Genomic DNA, 27,285 nt, shown 5'->3' with positions numbered 1-27,285 from the left:
TCCCGTTCCTCGAGCTGTTCACGGAGCTGTTTTACTGTAAGTTCTTGTAGCAACATCTTTGGTCGGCACACACGTACTTTCCAAAATGTCTTTTAACAGTCTTTCCGAATACCGAACAATCAACGCACTTTAACTATTCCCGACGAATAAAGTTCAAAAGTCTTTTAAAGTCTCTCTGTAATTCACTTATTTATATCGCACTAAGTTAACCGAACACCGACACCAACTGTAGCGTGATTAGTGTAATTACTTCTAATTACAATAAAACTAGCGGTTCGTAATTTATATACGACTTTATTTTTATTTATACAAGTTTACTTTACAAACTTTAGCTTAAGACTGACTCTATTCACAAAAATTATGCCTTATATATCCTAGTCGTTATTCTCGATCATTCCGGGCTAAGCCAGCTCTCCGACTATCGTGTGACCTTCCAACAACCGCGCATCGGTTCCACGTATAGCGTGCTTCGCTCTAGACTTTTCTCGGCTTACGCCTTGCGGCTGGTGACTCATTGTTTTGCTACAATATATTGATTTTCGCCCTTTTTGCAAAAAGAAATCGTTGTTTTGACTTCTGAGTGATATCAAAAACTCAAAAGTCGATAAAACTAAAAAAACTTTAGAGGGTTACCTCGAAAAACTCAAGATAATAAAATCTATTTAAATTTTTCGTTTACCATGATCTAATGATGAGTTCTGATGCCCAACGCAAAATTCATTATATTTTGAGGTGTCTTTAAAAATTTGCCACCGTTGGCTTGTTTTTCAATATTTTTCCTTGAATTTTTTCTACCATACTTAAAAAAAATGTGCTTGAAATATTGATCATAACCCCTACGGCCCCCTTAAGGATAGCTATGACACGATTTTGATAGGCAACCCATGCTAGAAATATTTGTCTATGTATGAAATTTAATAAAAAAAATGTTTCATCCGGCAAGCAGATGGGTACAGATCGACCTATATTCGGAACTTAGACGATCATATTAATACATAACGATTATTTTAATTTTACTTTTTAAAATTGATACAACACACAAAGCATAAATGAAGAAAAATGCCACTAATGTTCTATTTGAATACGGTACATAAATAGGCTGAAAAGTTGTATTCACTAATTGAATATTCTTGGTTTACAAATTTGGCTAAAATTCCAAAACAGCTTCAACAACAATTTCTATTATATCCTATTATAGAAAATATACAGGGTGTCCCGAAAATATTGGTCATAAATTATACCACAGATTCTGGGATCAAAAATAGGTTGATTGAACCTCACCTATATACAGTGCACACAAAAAAAGTTACAGCCCTTTGAAGTTACAAAATAAAAATCGATTTTTTTTCATATATCGAAAACTCTTAAAGATTTGTTATTGAAAATGGACATGTAGCATTCATCTTAAAAAAAAATTACAGTGAAATTTGTGCACCCCATAAAAATTTTATGGGGTTTTGTTCCCTTAAACCCCCCCAAACTTTTGTGTACGTTCCAATTAAATTATTATTGTGGCACCTTTAGTTAAACACAATGTTTTTAAAACTTTTTTGCCTCTCAGTACTTTTTCGATAAGCCAGCGTTTATCGAGATATTTTGAGTATTTTTCGAATCCACCACATATTTGTATATGGTTAAGTACGATTATAGAGACCTGTTAATAATCTGAAAATTTATTTATAATTTACATTTTTAGGTATAATTTGAAAAAGAAGGTTTTATCTCGATAAAAGGTGACATAAAAAAAATTAAAAGGCTAAAAAGTTTTAAAAACACTGTGTTTAACTAATGGTACCACAATAATAGTTTCATTGGAACGTACATAAACATTTGGGGGGTTTAAAGGAACAAAACCCCCATAAACTTTTTATGTAAATATATTAAAAAAGAAGCCGCATCTCGATAAAAACTCGCTTATAGAAAAAATACTAAGAGGCAAAAAGTTTTAAAAACGTTGTGTTTAACTAATGGTACCACAATAATGAATTAATTGGAACGTACACAAAAGTTTGGGGGGGTTTAAGGGAATAAAACCCCATAAAATTTTTATGAGGTGAACAAATTTCTCTATAATTTTGTTTTAAGATGTTCCTCCCATAACAATGATACATGTCTATTTTCAAGAAAAAATCTCTAATAGTTTTCGATATATTGCAAAAAATCTATTTTTATTTTGTAACTTCAAAGGGCTGTAACTTTTTTTGTGAGCATATTTGTACTAAGGTAAGTTAGGTTAAATCGAACTATTTTTGACCCCAGAATGTGTGGTATAATTTATGACCAATCTTTTCGGGATACCCTGTATATACCTAACTCAAAAAGTTAACAAACAGCAGTTATTTGTAAAAAATATTGACATTATAAGTTGAAAAGACATTATAAGTAAAAGAACAAGCAAAATAATATGAACTATAATACGCTATAATAGTAATATACTACGGTACTCAAAAATAAAAATATTAAAAATACAAAAATTTTTTGATATGAACGTTGATTATTTTAATTAGATTGTATTGTTTAGATACAAAAGTAATGTACTCGGTTTCCAGTAGCGCTAAATATTTATTTATTTTGGAAAAAGAACAAGCAAAATAATATGAACTATAATACGCTATAATAGTAATATACTACGGTACTCAAAAATAAAAATATTAAAAATACAAAATTTTTTTGATATGAACGTTGGTTATTTTAATTAGATTGTATTGTTTAGATACAAAAGTAATATACTCGGTTTCCAGTAGCGCTAAATATTTATTTATTTTGGAAAATGAAAATGCAATTTTTTTACCAAAAAAGTTTTTTTTTGAAAACGCTGCGGCCCCCCTTTGCTTGCGGCCCTAGGCCGCGGCCTAGTCGGCCTAGTGGTAAATCCGGCGCTGGCCATAATGGGCGATATAACTTGTTGCAAATAATAATCCAAGGAAGAATACAGGGTAGAAGTAGTCTCGGAAGAAGACGTATCTCCTTGTTAAACAATTTGAGAGCTTGGTTTTGGCTGGCTTTCTGCTGATCTCTTTAGAGCAGCTGTATCGAACGTACGAATTACCATGATGGTTGTCAGCCTTCTTAGAGGAGATGGCACCTGACGAAGAAGGGTCAAATACGATATCGTTTGAAAGCCTTTGCAATTCCCTATAGGTAGGTACATTAGTTTTTAAATTTTTAAATTTGGTCCAGTACTTTATTTGATTTATTAAAGAAAATTTAAAATCGATATTTTTAGCTGGTTACCTATTTATTAGTTGACCAAAGGCTTAAACTGATGACCTCCTCTCAATGATAGAGGTTTGTTAGAAACGTTCTTCCACATTCCGAAGAAGTGTTAGCGTGCTTCGTATGCATTCGTTGACGTAAATCTAATAAAGATGTGGGTGGTGTTCTATAGATTTTTAGTGGTTTTACTCTTTTACGGATGGTCCCAAGAAGAAAAATTTATTTCCACCTACCTCTACCGAAAGTATACTTTTCCGGACCTGATTGTAGGGAGCAAAGTTGTACTTTTCCTCCCTAGGGAGGAAAATATTTTTCCTCCCTAGGGAGGAAAAGTAAAAGTGACGTCATGGTATTTCATTCATGAAATATAACTTATTGACGCCCTGTACAATATCTATTTTCTATTACGTAAGTATCTATACATTTTAACGTTTATTTAAAAACACTCTGTATTTTGCAGAATGGTAAAAAACAGTAAATTGTTATTCTGATTTAACAATGTTTACATTAATAATTTGACTTATATTATTGACAGTTGACAGTTATATTGTACCTACTTATTAGTTTTAGTTCTAACAAATTTTGTTGGTTAGTTACATAAATAAATTAAGTAAAAATGAAAAAATGACTTGTTATTTGAGGAAGGTGGAAAAACCATATGTATAACATGGGAGTAAAGTGCCTTTTCCTCCCTTGAATGATTACTGCCCTCCGCTACGCGTCGGGCAGTAAACTTCATTCTCGGGAGGAAAAGTAGCACTTTCCTCCCTTGTTATACAAATAGCTATTCCATGGGCATTCGATGCTGCCTTTTTTCTCAATCCAAGGTGTTTTGGTCTAAATATTGACGAAAAAGTAAAGCACAATGCGGAGGAGGACCGTTCTGTTGAAAAATCAAATTATCATATTGCTGATCATTTTTAACACGTTGGCTGCCATAATGTTAAAAAAGTGACTAGAAAAAAATCAACTATAGTTTCAAAGTCTTTTTAAATAAATAGAATAAAATATTATACCTAATTTTATTTTTGCTCTGGCTTATAAAAATAGTCGAAGCGATAGGAAAAGTGTCTCCCCTTCAGGGCCGTAACTACCATTGGGGCAACCGGGGCAGTGCCCCGGGGCCCCCGACCAAGGGGATCCCGTGCATAGATTTTAACGAGGAAAATAAAAATATGTATTTTAAAATCCGATCACAAGGAAATATTTTCAAATGACCAATTGTGAAAAAGACCGCACCGCAAAATAGTTTTAATTTTTCACTGGGAAAATTAGTCTTTTAGACTAAATGCAATTGGAACAGAACAGGGCCCTTAGGCCTGAGCTAAGCTGGGGCCCCTAAAACCTTAACAAATATTTAAATTATTACTCAAAAAATTAGTTATTTCGGCGTAATAAAACCTAAAATGCCATTGGAAGAGGGGTGCCCGGGCTAAGCTGGGGCCCCCGAGACCTTTCGTAAACATATAAATAATTGTGACTGAAGAAATTAGTTATTTTGGCGAAATAAAAACTAAAATGCAACTGGAATAGGGACCCAGGTCCCAGCTACTTTGTCTTAATCAATTTACCCCAGACCACATCTTGGTACGTGAAAGGAACCACATATTGAAAATAAAGGTGAATATACCTACATAAGATAAAATGAGCACATTAGGATGAGTCCCACTAGTACACTGACCAGCTTCACTGAGTGTGCTTGGCTCACACTGCAGTAGCTTGAGCGTGTGCTCACTACGAAGACCAAAGGATGATATCCTAGCCTAGAGCATAGTATCCTACTCTTCATATTCGTGAATTCTGGCATTCAAAATAATGCATTTATTTTACATAGCGATCGATAATATAGTTTCGATCGCCAGGTAAAATAAATACATTATTTTAAATGCGAGAATTCACGAATATGAAGAGTACGATACCATGCTCTAGGCTAGGATACCATCCTTTGGTTTCCGTAGTGAACGCTCCCTAAGGCACGTTAAGGTGCTTTTAAATCAAAGTGAACACGAACGAAGGAACGAATTCGTAGGTGTTCGCTTGGTTATTCGTCGGTACAAAGTAAGACCATTTACATTGTAACGAACGAACGCATTCGTTGATAATCCGTCCGCAATGTTAGATACAGATGAAGCTGTAATCATTAGCGCTGCTAATTTTATAGTTATTGCAGGACATGCTGAAAAAAAAAGAAAGAATAGAGTGTGGTGTTCACATAGGAGGTAAAATGCGCTTTCAAGGGGTTAAATGTCAAACATTTTTCCGGACACCCCTTGCGCTGGGGGTAAATTCCCCAGACCTCCCGGTAGGGGGGCCCCAGATCACATTTGCCCCGGGGCCCCCAACATCGTAGTTACGGCCCTGTTCCCCTTTAATTAAAAATTTACCTGTCGCTGGATTTTTCAAAAATGTAGTAGTTCCTAAATTCAAGAAAATTGATCCTGAAGCACGAAAAAGAGGGTTAAACCCTTAAGTACTAACAGCCCGTCTCTCAGACGGCATCCATTGTCGAAAGTGGGATATTTCCCTTCCTAGAAAATTTTGAAGGTCACCCGTTTATGAATTTTCAAGTTGGGTTGTTTTTTAGTAGTATTGAATTCGGCAATTTGCGGCAGGTTGTTATTCGAAAGATATTTAGGCTCAAAGTGTGATTTCTGTCTAATAGACGGGATGTAAGTGTTTGTGCCCAGTTCGTCATTACACAAAATGTACCCCAGTTCGTCAAAAAACATTAAATAAGGGAATAAAGACCCTAAGGAAACTCTTTTGAAATGGTTTGATGAGGTAGAAGACATAAGCGAAGTGGAATCAATTTGTAATGAAAATGTTGCCACTGACTACCATTGCTACACTGTACTAACTATCGTACCTGTCAGTTTTTTTTGTTTTAACATTTTTTAGAAACCTTTTTATTTTCATTTTTCTTACTCTTTATTTAACTTGATTATAAATTTTTATTAAGATTCTTTAATTTGTTTAATTTTTATCACACTTTTTTTCAGGAGTAAAAAGGTACACAAACAATCCTTCCATTCTTGTTATAATGTTTTTTATTTTAATTAATACAGAACAACTAGATTAACTACTGTGTTTTTTAGATAATCAATACTTTCACTAAATCATCTAATGTCTGTCCCACCTTGACTTTACAGTACACGAACATACGGCAATACAATCCTTATGGGAGTTTTTAGCGCGGCGATGCCGATTTTCTTCAAAAGAATTTTCAATCGGACATTACCAAGGTCCTAAAAATGTAGGACCCTAAAAATGTTAAATTAAAACTAATCCGTTACAGTCAAGTAAAACAATATTTTTCATTGTTTTTTTGTGAGTGATGAAAAGTATAATCAGCAATTTTATAATCGATATGCGTAATAACTTTTTTTGGTTAAGAATGTTAGAATATTCAACATTAAAAGTGGATGTTGTTCTATGGTTGTTAATTTATGTATTGACAGTATAGACAGTTCTGAAGTAATGTCAAGAAAAATATAAAATAGATTGTCAGTCAAGTTTAAGTAAAGTTTTATATTGTCCTACCAGGTCCTACAGTTGAGAATAAATAAAGTATAATAATTGTTGATGGTCAGTTCACCTAAATGAAATTATAACAAAGAATATTAAATAAGCTTAAAATTATTACTGATAACATTGTATTGATAGACAAGGCGGAAACGGCGGGTTCGTTGGGAAAAATATTCCCATGAGATATTTTTGCATAATCACATTCGTGAGACATCCCAGAATAAGGTTCAAGAAGTCGCCCACGAGAAAAGTGGGCCAATTTTTTTTTAACAATTTTTTTTTAATCAAATTGCAAAAATCAATATTTTTGGCCCGTACTAATTTTTTTTAGGTTTTTTGGAGCATTCTGGACAAAAAAGGTCTCTTATAATTTTTCTCTAAAGTTAATATTTTCGAGTTATCAGCAATTTAAAATTTGAAAAACGTGAAAATGGCCATTTTTAAGACTTAATAACTGGGTCAAAAATTATTATTTTGAAAGTCAGAAAGTGACTAAATCAAAGTTTAAAGTCGCCGTTACATGATCCTGAAGAAATATGTATCATTAATTTACTACTAAGCTGTTATTTTTAATGAATAACAATGAGTGGTTAGATCGTATTGACGCTGCTGTAAATGTGAGTGCGAGTAAGATGCACAATTAAACTGCTGGAATGGCTTCTCTCTCGCACTCAGCATTTACAGCCCCGCACACGTGCATGGCGCTTATCATTATTACTTAAAAATAACAGCTTAGTAATAAAATAATGACAAAAATTTCTTCAGGATCTTGTAGGCGGGGCTTTAAACTTTAATTTAGTCATATATTGACTTTCATAATAATAACTTTTAACCGAGTTATTAAAGCTTGAAAATCGCCATTTTTCGTTTTTTTCAATTTTAAATTGCTTATCGCCATTATAAGTCGAAAACGATCAACTTTAGAGAAAAATTATAAGAGATCTTTTTTGTCCAGAATGGACCAAAAAATTAAAGAAAAAATTGTTCGGGCCAAAAATATTGATTCTTGCAATTTGATTAAAAAAAAATTGTTAAAAAAAATTGGCCCACTTTTCACGTGGGCGACTTCTTGAACCTTATTCTGGGATGTCTCACGAATGTGATTATGCAAAAAAATCTCATGGGAATATTTTTCCCTTCGAACCCGCCGTTTTCGCCTTGTCTATGAGTAACTCATTGCTTATTTGGAAAATTTGGATCCTAATTGCAGTTTATTGTTATTCTTAGTGACTGATTTACAAGATGAAATTAATGTCATTTTAATGTGTCTACACGTGTAAAAAACTGTTTTAGAACCCCTGACAGCCACAAAATGTCAATAATATTAATTCCTAAGTTATTAAGAGGAAACAGTAGCGATCAACAGGTAGCAAAAACGCGTTCCAAGATTGCGGCTGTAATTTTGAATATTTTTTCGAGATATTTGGCACACGTATTCGTAATATAATAAAGAATGGCGGTACAGAGACCAATTTGAAAAATATATTAATATGTGGAAATTACTCTGTAATTAAATACAATATTAAAAAAACGAGCCTGTACCGCCATTAAGAAGAACAAAAAAATACACTTTCTTCAAATAAAGTTTTTTATCCGATGCCTAGATTTTGTGTAATTTTGGAACTACTAAAATTTTTTATTTCATTAATAGTTCCAAAATGACACAAAATCTACGCATCGCATAAAAAAGTTTATTTGAAGAAAGTGTATTTTTTTGTTCTTCTTAATGGCGGTACAGGCTCGTTTTTTTAATATTGTATTTAATTACAGAGTAATTTCCACATATTAATATATTTTTCAAATTGGGCTCTGTACCGCCATTCTTTATTATATTACGAATACGTGTGCCAAATATCTCGAAAAAATATTCAAAATTACAGCCGCAATCTTGGAACGCGTTTTCGCTACCTGTTGATCGCTACTGTTTCCTCTTAATAGTTATCCTATAGAAAAAAGTATGTTTGCTTAAAACCTATTTCTGTATTAGTCTGTACTGTACTGTAAAGTCAAGGTGGGACGCACAGATATTTTTTGTATTAAAATATTTAATAAAAACAAAAATTACCACTAAAATCTTAAACCCGTCTGTCAGGCGGTTAGTTAGTGTTTACGTCATTGATTTAACATGTTAGTACGTATGGGTTGTTTACTGTTAAGGTGTACCTTTTGTTGTTTCTGCTAGGAAGCAAAAACGAAGTACATGAATCAAAAGATCACCTGATTATGAAAATAATATAGCAATAGACAACTATACTATTGAACGTGTCAATACCTTCACCTTCACATATCTAAGCACAGAAATCAATCAGAAGAATAACTAACAAAATTAATGCACCAATTTCCAGTGATAATCGTACATACTATGCTAATAAAAGATTGATGACATCGAAATGATTAGACAAAAGAACCACAAATTATTATCTACAGAACATTGTAGACCCGTTCGTAGTATTAAACCTCGGTAATGACGAAAAAATATGAAGCCCAACTCAGGACATTCGAGAGAAAGATACTGTGAAAAGTATATGGCCAGGTGCAAGAGGAAGACGGCACATGGAGAATCAGGAAAAACGACGAGGTTAATGAATTTAATGAAGGGTATGATATTGTAAGATTTGTGAAAAGTCAAAGACTGTCATTGCAGACATGTCCAGAAAGAAGAACATACAAAAACAAAAAAAAAATTACAATGGGAGTCGGCGGGAAGAGGAAAAAAAAGGAAGTCCCAGAACGAGATGGTTAGATGACGTGGAACATGACCTAAAAACCATGAATATAAGGCAAAGGAGAAGAGCACAAGAGAGATCTGATTGAAAGGATACAGCCAAGCAGGCAAATACCACCCATAGTCCATGGCGCATCTGTTTTGAGATGGACGTTGAGAGGTGACTCAAATTTTTTTGCAGAAATTGCTTGAAAATGAATCAAGTAATAATATTTGAGTTATCCTCCCTCTCAAAAAGGTCCGGAACATTGTTTAAATAATCAAAATGTCAAAAATTGAAGGAAAAATTCGATTTTTTTTTTCGTTTTTTTATTATAACTTTAAAAGTATTCATTTTCGAGAAAAGTTGTACTGACATAAAAGTTGCGTAATTAAATTTCCTACAATATAGAATTGGCTAAAAATTTTAAAAATAGTCACCCTAGTTGCAAAATAGCAATAATTGCGAAAAAACCATACAAAAACAAGTATTCACATTTTACGTTTTTCAACCATTTATGCTACACTTAGGCCCTTCATATTCCACCCAGAAAAACTTTATGATACAGTAAAACAATACTGTATATTTAATTAAGATCGGTTCAATCGATTTTGCAAAATAAATTTTGCAATCCAGCTTTCGCAAAAAAAAATCATTTTTTCAAAATGTTACAGGACTGAAAATAAAGCAGATAGCAAGTTGAATTTTTTTTCGCTTATAGAAGTGTACTGTACGTTTCATTTGCAATTTTCAAAATTAAATCGATTAATTACTACGGCGTCAGAAAATTTTTGAAATAAACAATAATTTTTGGTGATACGCGCAGGACAGCGGTGTTCGATTCACACAAGTTGATTTCCACCAAAATTTCTTCCAATCTTTATCTAATATATTATTTTCTTACTCTATATTTTGTTGTATTTTAATATTTTAATTCCACAAAAATCAAACTAATTTTATTATTGTTTGTGAAATATTGTTTAAACAATTGCATATGTTTAAAAATAATAAACTTTTATTATTTAAGTTAAAATATATTAACAAAGAAAGTTTTTGCTAATAAAAGTGTTATTTCAAAGGATAGAGTATGTGTTTTTATTTTGCAATAAACAATTTATTTATTTATATCGAAATGTAATAAAAATTAAAATGTATCAATCATTATCAAAGGTCATTGGAATGCCCAATCAAAACAAACTATCCGCTGTCCTGCGCGTAGCACCAATAATTAATGTTTATTTAAAAAAATTCCTGACGCCGTGGTGTTAATCGATTTTAGTTTTTCAAATTGCAAATGAAAGGTACAGTACACTTCTATACGCAAAAAAATTTTCAACTTGCTATCTGCTTTATTTTCAGTCCTGTAACATTTTAAAAAAATGATTTTTTTACGAAAGCTGGATTGCAAAATTTATTTTGCAAAATCTATTGAACCGATCCTAATAAACTATACAGTATTGTTTTACTGTATCATATAGTTTTTCAGGGTGAAATATGAAGGTCCTAAGTGTAGCATAAATGGTTGAAAAACGTATAATGCGAATACTTGTTTTTGTATGTTTTTTTCACAATTATTGCTATTTTGCAACAAGGGTGACTATTTTTTAAATTTGTAACCAATTCTTTATTGTAGGAAATTTAATTACGAAACTTTTATGTCAGTACAACTTTTCTCGAAAATGAATACTTTTAAAGTTATAATCAAAAAACCAAGAAAAAAATCGAATTTTTCCTTAATTTTTTGACATTTTGATTATTTAAACAATTCGCCGGACGCGAATTTACAAAACCTATACCATTTCAGTCATGCCAGCGACTGAATTCGAATAGGGTTTGTATGCAGAATATTAGTTACATATCCTATACCATTTCAGTCATGGCAGCGACTGAATTCGAATAGGGTTTGTATGCAGAATATTAGTTACATATCCTATACTATTTCGGTCTAGAAATTAACTGTAGTGGTGTAGGATTTGCAAACGAAATTTTTGATTATTATTGAGCAAATATCTATACTGTTTCAGTCATGTACGTAAAACTAATCAAATATTTACTAAGTGGATTTATTTATCATAAAATTTAGATATGTTTTGAAAATTAAAATGAATAGTATATATTTGGATAATATTAAAAATTAAAAACAAATGAATAATTACTAATGTATGAATATATACAGTATGTCCCTGTAAGTTGGAACCATATGGAAAAATTTTTTATTAACGATTTTACGCAAAAAAGATATTCTTCATAAAAAGTTCTGCATGGTCTAAAACCGAAGATGCAATCATCTGATATTAAGTTTTATTAATAGTATATGAGAGATGTCAAAAAATATGAATTTCTGTCAAGAGTAAAGTATCTTTATACAGAGAGGGGCTAAGTTATGGAATAAATTCATTTTATCTAAAATGGACGACTTGGGAAAAAATCCCGAAACAGGTCGATTTTATTTTTAAATTACAATTTTTTGGCATATATTTCATACTAGTGACGTCATTCATCTAAGCGTGATAACGTAATAGATGATTTTGTTAAATGGGAATAGGGATCGTGTGGCAACTAATTTGAAAGTGTGTTCAATTCTCTGTTCAGTAATATAAACAATAATATCATTATGTATACCAATATAAGGTGACCAAAAAAATATTTTTTAATTAAATTAATTGACGCAAAAAAGAAGAATGTATGTAATTTATTTAACTCAAAATACATTTTACTGCTATCAATAAATAGAGAAAAAAATGTTTATTTCACAAATAAACATTCCGCCTTGCTTAAATTAAATCACAAACAGCCTCCCACGTAACTCTTGGCAGTTTGAACATTTAATTTAAGCAAAAAACCAATGTTTATTTGCCAAATAAACAGTTTTTTCTATTTTCTGACAGCGATAGAAAGTATTTTGATTGAAGTAAATTGCATACATTCTTCTTTTTTCGTCAATCAATATAATTCAAAAATTGTTTTTTTGTCCACCCTGTATAAATAATGATATTTGTGTTTATATTACTGAATAGAGAATTAAACACCCTTTCAAATGAGGTGCCACACGACCCATATTCCTATTAAAAAAAAATCATCGATTACGTTATCACGCTCAGATGGACGACGTCACTAGTACCTATGAAATATATGCCAAAAAATTATAATTTAAAAATAAAAATCGACCTGTTTTCCATATGGTTCCAACTTACAGGGACATACTGTATACATATATTCGTACATTAGTAATTACTCATTTGTTTTTAATTTTTAATATTATCGAAATATATATTATTAATTTTAATTTTCAAAACATATCTAAATTTTATGATATAACAATAAATGCACTAAGTAAATATTTGATTAGTTTTACTTGCATGACTGAAACAGTATAGGATATGTAACTAATATTCTGCATACAAACCCTATTCGAATTCAGTCGCTGTCATGACTGAAATGGTATAGGATATGTAACTAATATTCTGCATACAAACCCTATTCGAATTCAGTCGCTGCTATGACTGAAATGGTATAGGTTTTGTAAATTCGCGTTCCGGACCTTTTTGAGAGGGAGGATAACTCAAATATTATTATTTGATTAATCTTCAAGCAATTTCTGCAAAAAAAATTTGAGTCACCTCTCAACGTCCAAATGTACTAATATTTTTACAGATGCGCCCTGGTCTACCAGAGTTATGGTGCCAAAACAAGAAGTAGTTCCTAATAATGACCCTGTTTCGTTTTCGTCTAGTCACACTTATCATCATCCATCTTCCTTACATATTTTGCTATAATTGATGGTTTGAAAGTTTGCAACTTTAAATATATTTAGGTACATATTTTAAGATAATAACGTTTTTCTTTCTTTTTAGTACCTCGAACTTAGATTTAGTAGAGTTGTTAGAACAATGGCATCAGTATTGTTTATTTTAGATGAGGTGAGTTTTCGATACTAAGATTATAACCTTAAAACTATTGATTATTTTCTTTTAGGTGATGTTTTTACCAATCATTATTTATGTTCCTTCGTTAGCATTTAATCAAGGTAAGAGAATTTAAAAAAAATGTTGTTCATTTGTACACTTTTACTTAACATTGCTGGTTTACTTTATATCTTAGCATGATCTTTTTTGTTGTTTCTGCTATTTTTTTTCTTTTAAATATGTAGTGATGTGTTATTTGATATCATTTATATAATTGTGGCGGAGGTGACTTGATGAAGATGATATAAAAAGAGAAAACTTGAATATCTTGAATAGACCAAATCGGTAGCGCTTTAGATTAACTTTCAATTGGTGCCTAAGTAGTCAGGATCGGACATACACACGGCTCAGTATAATCGAAAAACTGGGAAATTGAACTTTAAAAGTTTTGTTTTTCAACAATTACTCAAAATTTCCATCTACGAATTACGCCAATAACTAAGCGTTTGTAGAAGAAATCCAGACGCGTCTAACGATGTATACGTCATATCTGGGAAAATTCTAGTTTTTAAGTTATGTATGATCAAATCCATTTCCGATTGGAAAAACGGTTAGATCGCGTGATAATATGAAAGAACGGCGATTGCATTTTATTACACTTCGACCACCACCGGTATTCTACACGACGTGTTTCGCAGGTTATGTCAACCGCTCGTCAGGAACACCTAGGTGTTTCACGGTTTCTCCGTTATTGAGGAATGCGTAGCGAATAACGTGGCTTTGTAGACAAATCTGTGATACAAAGAGGTATCTTTTGTCGTTTCATAGTCTTTTATCAAGACTTTGACTTCACATTGTCACGGCCGCTACGGAAAGGATTTCTTCTGTACACCAGAGAAATCCTTTCGTTTATTTCATATAGATGTCGTACCTAGTGTACTGAAGTCTGGTATTTTATTATTACCAGGAAGGCCCCATGCATTTTATTCCTCTTCGACCACTTCACCTAGGTGTTCCTGACGAGCGGTTGACATAACCTGCGAAACACGTCGTGTAGAATACCGGTGGTGGTCGAAGTGTAATAAAATGCAATCGCCGTTCTTTCATATTATCACGGTTTCTCCGTTATTGAGGAATGCGTAGCGAATAACGTGGCTTTGTAGACAAATCTATCTGTGATACAAAGAGGTATCTTTTGTCGTTTCATAGTCTTTTATCAAGACTTTGAATTCACATTGTCACGGCCGCTACGGAAAGGATTTCTTCTGTACACCAGAGAAATCCTTTCGTTTATTTCATATATATATATATATATATATATATATATATATATATATATATATATATATATATATATATATATATATATATATATATATATATTATGTTGTCAATATATTCCTTATAGAAAAAAAATCTTCGATAGACACAAAGAATCATATTGAAAAAATAAAAAAATAATGGGATGGCTGGGATATGAACTTGTATTGCCCTATCACAAGTTTAGTGTCGTTATCACTAGTCCATTAGTGCGGTAATGCGGCAAAGGCGTTTATAACACTTATCATGTAATCTAGAATCATTATGTACATTCAATTCATACATTTAATTTATAAAAAACTTTGAAAACTCCTGATACAAGAATAAAAACCGCTAAACGCCGTCAAAAGGAGTGGCGCACATAATATTCCTGCTAGAAAAGATCTGATATGAATATTACGTGGCGCCAAAAAGGTATTTTCCACATTCCTCTATCCAAAGTATACATTTCTTTTACAAAAAGTACATTTACTGCTTAGGGAGTAAAAGTAGAAGTGACGTCATGGTATTTCATTGATTAAATATAACTTATTGATGCCCTGTACAATATCTATTTTCTATTGCGTAAGTATCTATACATTTTAACGTTTATTTAAAAAACACCCTGTATTTTGAAGAATGGTAAAAAACAGTAAATTGTTATTTTGTTTTAACAATATTTACATTAATAATTTAACTTATATTTGGCAATTGACAGTTATACTGTGTACCTACTTGTTAATTGTAGTTCTCTAATAAATTTGTTAGTTACATAAATAAAATTTGATTTAAAAATGAAAAAATGACTTGTTGATTGAGGGAGGTGGAAAAACCATAATATGTATAACATGAAAGTAACGTGCCTTTTTCTCCCTTGAATGATTACCTACTGCCCTCCGCTACGCGTCGGACGGTAAACTTCATTATCGGGAGGGGAGGAAAAGTAGCACTTTGCTTCCTTGTTATACAAATGGCTAGTTATTTCATATTCATGGAAAATAAAATGATTGTTTTATTTTGTAAGATTTTTCCATAGAATTTGCTATATTTGAAGTAAAACGCCACACACACGAGTACATTTTTTGATAAAGTTTGCAGCTTGATGCTCTTTTGTGGCGCGGTTTACTTCAAATTTAGCAAACACTATGGAAAAATTTTACAAAATAAAACTATAATTATTTTATTTTTCATCAAAATGAAAATACATTTTTGCGCCACGTAATATTAATATCAGCTCTTTTGTAGCTAGAATATTGTGCGCACCACTCCTTTTTACGGCGTTTAGCGGTTTTTTATTCTTCGTTCGAATTAGAGTGTACAACCCCTGTCTACTATTTCAAAATATAAAATATAACACAGTAAATTAAACGACAGCCAAGAGGTAAAGAGGTAATAGTTATTTATGTACCAAGTCAATAAAGTGACTCTTTATCGAACGAGTCTGATATTACGAGAAGAGATAGCGTAGCGAGCGAGGCGAGTAACAGACGAGTTCGATAAGGAGTCTTTACTGACGTAGTGCATACAAAATTTTATCGCCAACATTTATTTTTTAAATATAATGTCGTCCGTACCACTGGGGTTATAAACGACAACAATGGAAAATACATATTAAAAATAAAAAGGGATTGTAATATTAAGTAAATACATACTAACAAAAAGTATACCTGAAAAATTTGTGATACAATTAAATGTCTTTTTCCGCAAATCGCCAGGAAATTTTGACATTCCTGTCAAAATTTCTTGAAGAAAAAGTCAGGACTTCCTTACTGTAAGGAAATGTCATTTCCTTACTGTAAGGAAATGATATTTCCGTACAGTTGTTAGTGTTCTACATAAATGATAGAAAACACATTGCTATTAAAACCTTGTAAATTACCTTAATCATTAAATTTTCTTTATCTGGAGCTTCCTGGATAAATTTTTCAATTTCTTCCTTCGTTAAAATCTTAGATTTCTTTGCCCTATAACCTTGAGCTTGCCGTTTCAATAAAGAACGAAGTTTTGAGTATGTAGATATATCTACATTGTGTTTAAGTGCAAGGGTTGACTTCAGCATTGAATAATTGGCCCATAATGTTGAAGATTTCATCTTTAAACAAAGGTCTAGGAAGTATGCCATTACAACATTTTCTGAGAAAGAACTCGTATTTTTACTCATGCGATAATCCATAAAACGTCTGTATGCATTTTCGTACTTTTCTCTTGATTTCTTTGGCAATAATTCTAATGAAGCAGTATTCACTGCCTCAACCAGCTCTGGAGGAGTCCCAGGAATGGAAATTTCATCATCACTTATCATTTTACTTTCGAGAACACCAGCAATTAAAATAAGCGTCAAGTTTGACAATTCAACCTCAATACGTTTCCATAGTAACCCAAGTAATTTTATTAGGAATTTCAAAGCACCATTTATTTGGGAATAAAATTATCGCGTTTTTTTTTAATCAATCAATATCTGTCGAATTTTAAACGATTTGCGGAAAAATAGTATGTTTACCTCGTAGGAAAAGCCACATTCCTGGACTCTGTGTTGCTAAGTCTCGGCTTGCGCCTCGACTTAGCAATCTTCACAGTCGTCCAGGAATGTTAAGCTTTTCCTACCCGGTAAACAATGTACTATTATTCCTATTTCCGTTAAAAACTGTATGATATTGTTGATATTTGTATTGTCTCTAATAAGCTCAGATATGTCTCTGGGAAGGTTGAGTTTACTTCTCGTTTGCTGGTATATTTGACAATCGGTTAAGATATGTTTTATTGATATAAAATAATATTTGCCAACATAATTTGATATTAGTTTTAACAGTTACTTACATTAACTTTTTAAATTTTAGACGTCATAATAATTTCATGACAGTGATGACAGATAACTTGCAAGATGGCCGCTTTCGATTTTTAATTGATAGTTATCAATATTGAATAATTACTAAATCGGTAAAGTTTTAGTTTATTTTATATGAATATAATTACAAAATACTACAGAATTTCACTTTTTGACATAAATTTAATTATTTCATTCGTAGGAGATTCTGACCAATAGAAAGCTACAGAAATAAAAATTATATTACGTCAGATGTCCTTCGTTGCTACGAAAAAATACATTCAGTGACATTAATGACAATTAATGTTTTAAAAATTATAAAAGTGATCACTTTCAACCGTCAAATATTTATAACAACTGTGTGTTTAATTGTACTAATTTGTGCTTACATAAATAAATTACAATACAATTTTGGTTTTGAACAGTTTTATTCATGAAATAATCGTAGCAAATCGCACTCGATCTCTAAAATTATTATCGAATTTTTGCCCTGGTGACACATTGACATAATTTCACTCCACGAAATTAAAACTGTCAAAGTGTTACTCGGAAAAAATTCGATAATTTTAGAGCTCTTGTGCAATTACTACTGATAATATCGCAAATTGCGTACAACATTTTTAATAATAATTAAAGTAAATAAATTGTAAGTCCACTCAAATTCTCGCCATTCGATTACTGCCATCGACCGCTTACATTCAATCTCGGTTAATTTGATAAATCGCGGCAGGTAAAGTAAAATTCTTCTTTCAGTACAATAAAGTGTTACTTTACTGCCGCAAATGAGGGCAAATAAGTACAATAATGAATGACTTTAGTGACGGTTGGCTATAAAATATATTATGTAACTTCAATTTCGAAATGGTTTTAGGTTGTAGGTTATTGAGAAATAATACAAATATCTAGTCAAATAAAATTAAAAAGTTTATTTTTAATCCAACAATACAAAGTCAGACATATTGTAAATAATAAAAAAATATATAACCCGTTGTCACAGCAACCACCATTAATCTGGCTCAATGTAACAACACTACTAACAAGACAACAACTTATTTTGCCTTATAACAAATCTTTGTTAATATTACTAAGTCTTATAACAATCTTAAATATAAATTATTTTATTTATTTATAATACAAATATATTTTTTTTTGTTTTGTTTTTTGACCTTGGTCTGGAAGCTCTAGTCACGTAGGTAATTTCATATAAATATTAGTATTCATTTATAAAAGATTATACAGGATTATACACACACCGGCAAAATTAAAGGAATACCTTAAAAATGGATAATTTTTGATGTCTCGAATTTCCTAAACCAGTTGTCCGATTTGAGTGATTTATTAACATGTTATAGCCTTATTATTCAAGAATATCAGTGTAATAATATTGTTGCTAGACAGGCAAATGCCATTTTATACCGGGTGTAACAATTATACTGTGTTTTTCCTTACAGTTCGGAACACCCTGCGAAATATTCTAGCATATATAAAATATTGGAATTAAAACTCAATTGTAGGCTTTCTTAACATTTTATTTTTTGGTTCATTTGCTTATGTTGGATAATAAAAAAGTTAGCTCTGTTAACAACTAGCCAGGTTCTTCATCAATACAGGGTGTTTCTAAATAAGTGCGACAAACTTTAAGGGGTAATTCTGCGTGAAAAAATAATCACCGTTTGCTTTATAAACATATGTCCGCAAATGCTTCGTTTCCGAGATACGGAATGCTGAATTTTTTCTTACAAACTGACGATTTATTTATTGCTTCAAAACCGGTTGAGATATGCAATTGAAATTTGGTAGGTTTTAATAGGTAGTTATTGCGTGTTTTTTGACATACAATTAAGAATTTTATATTCACCATTAGCGCGCAAACGGGTATTATGACCGATCATATTACCCGTATTCACGCCAATGGTGAATATAGAATTCTTAATTCTATGCCAAAAAATGCGCAATAACTACTTCTTAAAACCTACCAAATTTCATTTGCATATCTCAACCGGTTTTAGAGTATTAAATAAATCGTCAGTTTGTAAGAAAAAATTCAACATCCCGTATGTCGGAAACGAAGCATTTGCAGACATATGTTTATAAAGCAAACGGTCATTATTTTTCCTACAGAATTACTCCTTAAAGTTTGTCGCACTTACTTAGAAACACCCAGTATTGATGAAGAACATGGCTAATTGTTAAAGTACCTAACTTTTTTATTATCCAACATAAGCAAACGAATCAAAAATGAAAATATTAAGAAAGTCTAAGATTATAATTGAGTTTTAATTTTAATACTTATTTTATATATGCTAGAATATTCCACAGGGTGTTCCGAACTTTAAGGAAAAAACACAGTATGATTGTTACAACCGGTATAAAATGTCTACCTGATATTTAATAACAATTTAATTACATCGATTTTTTTAAGTAATAAGGCTATAAGATACTAAAAAAATCACTCAAATCGGACAACTGGTTTAGAAAATTCGAGACATCAAACATGTCCACTTTTTAAGGTGTTCCTTTAATTTTGCTGGTGTGTGTATTTATACATAAAAATAATAATTTATATAAATAACTAAATAATATAAATAATTTTTTCTATTCCCTATTCCACGAACATACGCCTGTTTTGGATTACTTCGACAACGAATATTTTACTGTGCAAAATAAGAAGAACGAAAGTAAATTGCAAATTACATTATTGTTTATTGGAATAATTATTAGCGCCATTTACTTTCGTACTTCTTATGTTGCACAGTAAAATATTCGTTGTCGAAGTAATCCAAAACAGGCGTATGTTCGTGGAATGGCCCATACAACCGTGTTAAAAATGCAATTTTTAGCACTCCATACGAGCGTTAAAAATGCTACTTTAAGGGACTAGTGCTTTAAAATTTTTAAGGCACTGCAGTTCGTATTGACCGTATAGGCAATTTTGATGTAATGTCAAAAAAATATAAAAATGGAATGTCAGTCAAGTTCAAGTAAAAGTTTTTGTAGATATTGTCCTGCAATTACGTTTGTAGAAAAAATATTGTATGACATGCGTGTTAAAAAGTACATTTTTAAGGCACTCATGTGAATTGCAGAACCCGCTTCGCTTATTCTGCAAACTTTCACATGCGTGCCTTAAACGTGTACTTTTAACATTTATATCATAAATAACTACTATATTTTTACTTTAAATAGAAAAACAAAGATATTTTTGTATGTAAAGAAAAAATAACATTTGGACAACTTGATACAATAGCAATAGACTGTATAATCATAAACTCTTGTATTTAACCAAAAAACTAATTACAATTAAAAACTAAAAACTAAAATTATAAAAACTAAAATTATAGGTATGGCATTGAATATTAAAAATGTGACAAATATTTTTATGTATTTTTTCTCTGCTTGCTTGTTTGGTGTTGCTTGCTTGTTTCTCTATTTTTTGTTTCATAGAGTCACACCGTAGTACGGGATCCGAATATAGGTCGCTCTGTACCCATTAAATAGACATATTCAGTACAATTCATAGATTATTCAAGAAAAAATTCAAGGAAACATATTGAAAAATAAGCCAATGGTGGCAAATTTTTAAAGACGCCTCAAAAAACAATGAATTTTGCGGTGGACATCAGAACTCATCATTGGATCGTGGCAAACAAAAAATTCAAAAATATTTTATTAGCTTATGAGTTTTTCGAGGTAACGTTGTCGAGTTTTTTTTAGTTTTATCGAATTTTGACTTTTTGATGTCACTCAAAAATCAAACCAACGAATTTTTTTTGCAAAAAAGGGCGAAAATCATCATATTTATTGTTGTTAAACAAAAAATAAGCATACAACAAAAAATATCTCGACATAGTATAGTATAGTTGATCCAAAAGATGGCATAACCCAGACATCCAAAGTGAAAGTTATCCTTCAACACCAAATTATTCTATATGGTCCACACAATGTTCAGAAAAAAGTCACACCATTTTGAGCGTCGGGTTTTGGGGGGAGAGGGGGGAGAAATCGGTAAATTCGTAGTTTTTTAAGTTTTTCGCCAATATTTCTAAAACTATGCAGTTTCGCATGAACAACCCTCTATACAAAATTGTTCTACATTAAATTTGAAATAAAAAAGGCCCCATGCATATTCTTTCTAAAATGAATGGTTCCAAAGTTACGGAGGTAGTATAGTATAACTGGTCCAAAAAATGGCCTAACCCAAACATCCAAAGTAAAAGTTTTCCCTCAACACCAAATTGTTATATATGGTCCACATATTGTTCAGTAAAAAGTTACACCATTTCGAGTGTCCGGTTTGGGAGGGAGATGGGAGAGAAGCCGGTAAATTAGTAGTTTTTTTTTTAAGTTTTTCGTCATTATTTCTAAAACTATGCTTTAGCGTAAACAACGTTATATACAAAAATGTTCTACGTGAAATTTAAAATAAAAAATGTTCTATACATAATTGTTATAAAATCAACGGTTCCAACGTTACGGAGGGTGAAAATGTCGAGGTTTTCGATACTTTTTATATTGTATGGGCAATATTTATGATATAACTATACCAAAAACCCAGACATCCAAAGTGAAAGTTATCCTCCAACACCAAATTGTTTTATATGGTCCACATAAAATTCAGAAAAAAGTCACACCATTTTGAGCGTCGGGTTTGGGGGGGGGGGGAGAGGGGGGGAGAAATCGGTAAATATAAAAAGTATCGAAAACCTCCACTTTTCACCCTCCGTAACTCTGGAACCGTTAATTTTATAACAATTATGTATAGAACCTTGTTTGTTTTAAATTTTATGTAGAACATTTTTCTATAGAACATTCCTTACGTTAAAGCATAGTTTTAGAAATATTGACGAAAAACTTAAAAATACTACTAATTTACCGACTTCTCCCCCATCTTGCCCCCAAACCGGACGCTCAAAATGGTGTAACTTTTTACTGAACAATATGTGGACCATATAGAACAATTTGGTGTTGAAGGAAAACTTTTACTTTGGATGTCTGGGTTAGGCCTTTTTTTGGACCAATTATACTATTCTACCTCCGTAACTTTGGAACCGTTCATTTTAGAAGGCATATGCCTAGGGCTTTTTTATTTCAAATTTAATGTAGAACAATTTTGTGTAGAGGGTTGTTCATGCTAAACCGCTGAGTTTTAGAAATATTGTCGAAAAACGTAAAAAACTACGAATTTGCAGATTTCTCCCCCCCCCCCCCCCCCCCCCCCCCAAACCCGACGCTCAAAATGGTGTGACTTTTTTCTGAATATTATGTGGACCATATAGAACAATTTGGTGGTGGAGGATAACTTTCACTTTGGATGTCTGGGTTTGGGTCTAACTATATCATACTAACAGCGTTACCTCAAGGAATGTCTAAAGAAAATATATGGAAAATTCCAGGTGGGTTGGTCAAGTAGATTTGAGTTACAATGTAAATTGCAGTTGCTTGAAAAAAGCAGTTCTGAGAAAAACGCGTTTAAAGTATTGCCAACTTTTATTTTCAACTTTTTTTTGTCTGTCAAATCGTAAAGTGATGGACACCTGAATATGTTCTTGAATCGCGGAGTAATTTACAAACGAAAATGAGAACAGCTATTGATCGTTTCTCAGTACGCTCAAGTGCGCTGGCGCGAACTTGCTGCAAAGCGAGCCGAAGGTAGGGACGTAGTGAGATAGTGTTGTGTATCCCTACCTTCGACTTGCTTCTCAGCAGGTTCGCGCCAACACGCTTGAACGTAGTGAACAACGGTCAACAGCTGTTCTCATTTTCTTTTGTAAATTACTCCGTGATTCAAAAAGATATTCCGGTATGCATCATTTTACGATTTGACAGACAAAAATGAAATTAAAAATAAAAGTGACAATACGTTAAACGTTTTTTCCTTAAAACTGCTTTTTTCAAAGGCTGTAGACATTGTAACTCAAAAACTACTTAACCGACCCACCTGAAATTTTGTTTATATTTTCTTTAGACATTCCTTGAGGAAACGCTACTTAAAGGTTTAAACTCACTAAGGTACTTTTTAAAAAGACCCTTTATTAACTTTTACAAATATACTTCACTTTTAATTGATCGAAAATAACTGAAATTAATTACAATGATATTACTTTTATATAAAATCAAAATGCTGAATATAAAAGGTAAAACTGCTGATTGCGATCGCTGACCTCTGGGGTTATTGCACCATAATTTCTCCATCCCCTTGAGAAGTTTTGTGAGGGATGAACAAAACTGAAGGCGTTGGTTCCGGATCGGCTGCATCCTCTTCTTTTTCGTCTTCTTCCATTTTCTTCTTTTTCCATAACTCTCGTAATTTGTAAACCAGGAGAATGATAAGGGCAATTACCAAGAAATATATTGGTGGTGTCCACAGATGAGAATGGTCCATTGTTGTTAGGGACACGGGTTGGAGTCTTTCTTCTTCGGTTGAGAGTTTATGCAGTTCATCTAACTGGATTCTGTCTAACTTTAGAGGCTTCACTGTTGGATCTTCGTCTTGGAATTTAATTTTGATCTTTGGCAGGGTTAAAGGTTCTTCTTTTACTGCTGCTTTGGAGTTTATGTAAACTTCGTTGTTGGTTCTGAACTCGCATCCTGGGGGTAGTTCTATCAGGAATGTTCCTTCTAGTACTTCAATTTTGGAAGTAGAACAGTGGGTGGAAATTTTAGTAGCTTTTGGAAAAACAGCAATATAGTGGGCTTCAGATAATTTTTGGATAATTGTTGTGCTAATTGTGATCGGCACGTTTTGACATTGAGCGGCGTCGTTGGATAATTTTAGGATTTGATTTATGCAGTCATCGGTTTCTGTATTTTCTTGTGGGAACTTCTCTGGACAGATGAATTTCTTCGGTTCGCTTTTTCTGCATGGTAGGTCCATGTATTGGAAAAGTTCCGAATTAGAAACTAAATATGGCCCAGGTGGGATAATTATTGTATTGTTGATGGTGGGAAGTGAATATAAATGAAAATATGTAAATACTTTGGAATGAAGAATGGGGAAATGTAAGATAAAGACTAGAGAATGGTTGGGTTCTTCTTGGAGGTATGGTAGCTGAGAAGCTGGGTGATGTTCTAGCATCTTCTGGATGGTCCATCTGATTTCATCTGGTTTTATAAGTCCATTGTGAAGAGTTTTGATTTTTGCAAACGTAATTGCTGTCTGTAAGTCATCTAATATTTGTATGATAGTTTGTAAGGCTAAATTCATCTGGTCTAGAACGTTTCGAACTTGCATGTAGTGGTTGAAATCAAAGACGAATTGGTTTAAATCCGCTCTGATTCTGTTGGTTTCTGCTGCTATTATCTCTTGATTGTGGGTTAGCAACGTTACTGTCTCATTATAGTTGTTCATTATTTTCTTATTAAGTCTTAATTGGTTGTTGATGTTGTTAATAATATTCTGTTGATTAAGTTCAAGTGTCGGTCTGAATTGCAGCATCATATCTTACTGCGTCTTCTTGATCTAAGTTTCCTGATATGGATTTTATAATACTTCCTGAGCCATTGATAAGACCTCTTTTATTTCTGGTTGCTGGATAGATTGAGTCGAGTTTCTCTTGGGCTGTTTTGAGGAGATATTGCAATGTTTGGTCGAAGTTCTGTAGACTGTCGAAGTACGGTTGGCTGAGTCCATTTTCTATAGCTATGGTTGTAGTTTGATATTGAGATTCTAATGTTTCGATTTCTTGTGCTATTGGTTCTAATTGGAAATAGTGGATAAAATCGTGAGTGCTAGTTTGGATTCTGGCTTCTCCGATCTTAACAGGAAGGATCCCTGGATTGTCTCGAAGGTCCTGGATCTTCACTTCTTGGGCTATTACTGAGATACATCTGTAAAGTATTTTTGGGGTTAGTTTTCATTGGTGGTTGATGTTTAATGTTCTTCTTGTGCACCGTAGTATCTTGGGTATCAATAGTAACAGGATTGTTATTTTTGACTAGTTTAGATGAAAATCTGGGGAGCAATTTGTTTCGTTTTACTGTTTTTCGAGTGTAGATTTTCGTGCTTGGTTTATATGTTATAGGTGAGTGTCATTTTTCGTTCAATTTTTCAATATTTTTCTGTTTGCTCTCTTGCAATTTCTTATTTATTTCTTTATACATCTCTTTTGTTTTCAATCTGTGCTCCTGTGTGTAATTATTTATAAGTGTTCTGTTAATGTCAATGTCGAATGGATCTTGGGCATCTATGTGACCATTGAGAACGTTGATGGGCTTCTGTTTGGTAGCTGAGTGGATAGAGTTGTTGTATGCCATAATGGCGTAAAGCATCTGGTCTTTTATGTTAAGTGTTTTCTTTTTTTCTTTTAATATTCGAAGATGCTCTATGATTGTGGAGTGAAAGCGCTCGACCATTCCATTGGATTGCGGGTTATCAGGTGTTGTGTAGTGGATTAGAATCTTGTGAGTGTCCACGAATTCTTGAACGAGTCCATTTTTAAATTCGGTTCCACTGTCCGAAATTATCATATGTGGTAGTCCATGATGTGTGATGAATAACGGAATGCGTTTAAAATGTTGATAGCGTTTGATCCTTCTATTGGGTATGCTTGTCCGTATTTTGAAAATGCGTCGATGATGGTAAGGAATTTTTGTCCTGCTGCTTGGAATGTGTCTACATGAACAATTTCCAGTGGTTTCGTTGGTGTTGGGGTTAACATAAACTTCGGTTTTTCGGGATTTCTGTCGTATTTGTTTGTTTGACAAGTATCGCAGAGATTAATATATTCTTCTATGTCCTTTTTCAACGTTGGCCAATAATAGTGTTTTCTGATTTGAATTTCTGTTTCGTTAATTCCTCTGTTTGTTTTTCCTTGATGATAGTCTTGTACGATGGTTTTCTGTCTCTCTGTACTGTTTATATCTTCTAAGAGGTTGTTGCATTTGACAAGATCAAATGCAGAGTTCTTGAATGTTTCACGAAGTATGTTGCAGAAAGTCTGGTAGAGTTCATCAGTTTCGAATAGGATGGCGTATTTCTTTTTTGTGTCAACGTAATTTTTGAAGAAGTTGAAAATATCATTTTTCAGGTCGCTTTTGTCGAGTTGGACGTGCATTCTTTTCTTTGTTACGAAGCACTGTTCTGTTATGGGTTTTGCAGGATTGTAGTTTACCAATTTGAATATGATTTGATTGTTGTAACAGTTCAATGGTCTTTCGCTGATTGTAATTCCGAGTATTGGGTTTTCTTCTGTAGAATGCTGGGTACCATCTGTATTGTTGCCTTGTTGATATAGAGAACTTGGCCGACTTTCAATTTTTTGATTTTGTTCCTGAAGAATTTCATCTATTACTTTCATTTCTTCTGCAGTTAGGCCGGATGTTTGTTTTTCTTTAATAATTTCTTCTAAGTCATCCATAGGAATTACTTCGTCTGGATCGCATACTGAACTTGGGTGGTTGACCATGGATATGTCGTCATCTTCTTTTCTGGATAATAGGCTGATTATTTCTTCCATGTGCTCATCAACGGTGTTCATTTCTTTAGTGTGGATTTCAATACGAGATAATGCATCAGCGTTGGTGTTGAATTTTCCTTTTTTGTATATGACTTCGTAGTCAAATTCTTCAAGTTTTAACCTCCATCTAACAAGTTTTGAGTTCGGATCTTTTAGAGAAAACAGCCATTGAAGTGGTCGATGATCGGAGAGGATTTTGAACTTTCTTCCAAATAAATAAGGTCGAAAATATTTAGTAGCCCATACGATTGCAAGCATTTCCTTTTCAATAGTGGAATATTTGAGCTCTGTTTCGTTCAGTGTTCGTGATGCATATGCGATGGGTTTATCTTGTCCTACAGGACCCTGTGACAGGA

General features: G+C 32.6%; 1 protein-coding gene across 5 annotated transcripts in view; it reads left to right on the top strand.

The window, feature by feature from the left end:
• The window catches only part of LOC126890780 (sodium-coupled monocarboxylate transporter 1), a 315,978-nt gene that overhangs the window by 219,852 nt on the left and 68,841 nt on the right, over positions 1 to 27,285 (top strand). For all 5 annotated transcript variants that reach the window (XM_050659968.1, XM_050659969.1, XM_050659972.1 and 2 more), the window contains exons 4-5: positions 13,301 to 13,366; positions 13,422 to 13,473. In XM_050659968.1, coding sequence (XP_050515925.1) covers positions 13,301 to 13,366; positions 13,422 to 13,473 — 118 coding nt within the window. The remainder of the gene's footprint in view (positions 1 to 13,300; positions 13,367 to 13,421; positions 13,474 to 27,285) is intronic.

This window comes from Diabrotica virgifera, chromosome 8 (genome assembly GCF_917563875.1).
Source record: "Diabrotica virgifera virgifera chromosome 8, PGI_DIABVI_V3a".
Taxonomy (NCBI): Eukaryota; Metazoa; Arthropoda; class Insecta; order Coleoptera; family Chrysomelidae; genus Diabrotica; species Diabrotica virgifera.
Note: the sequence above shows the minus strand (reverse complement) of the source record. Positions and strands in the feature narration are given on the sequence as shown.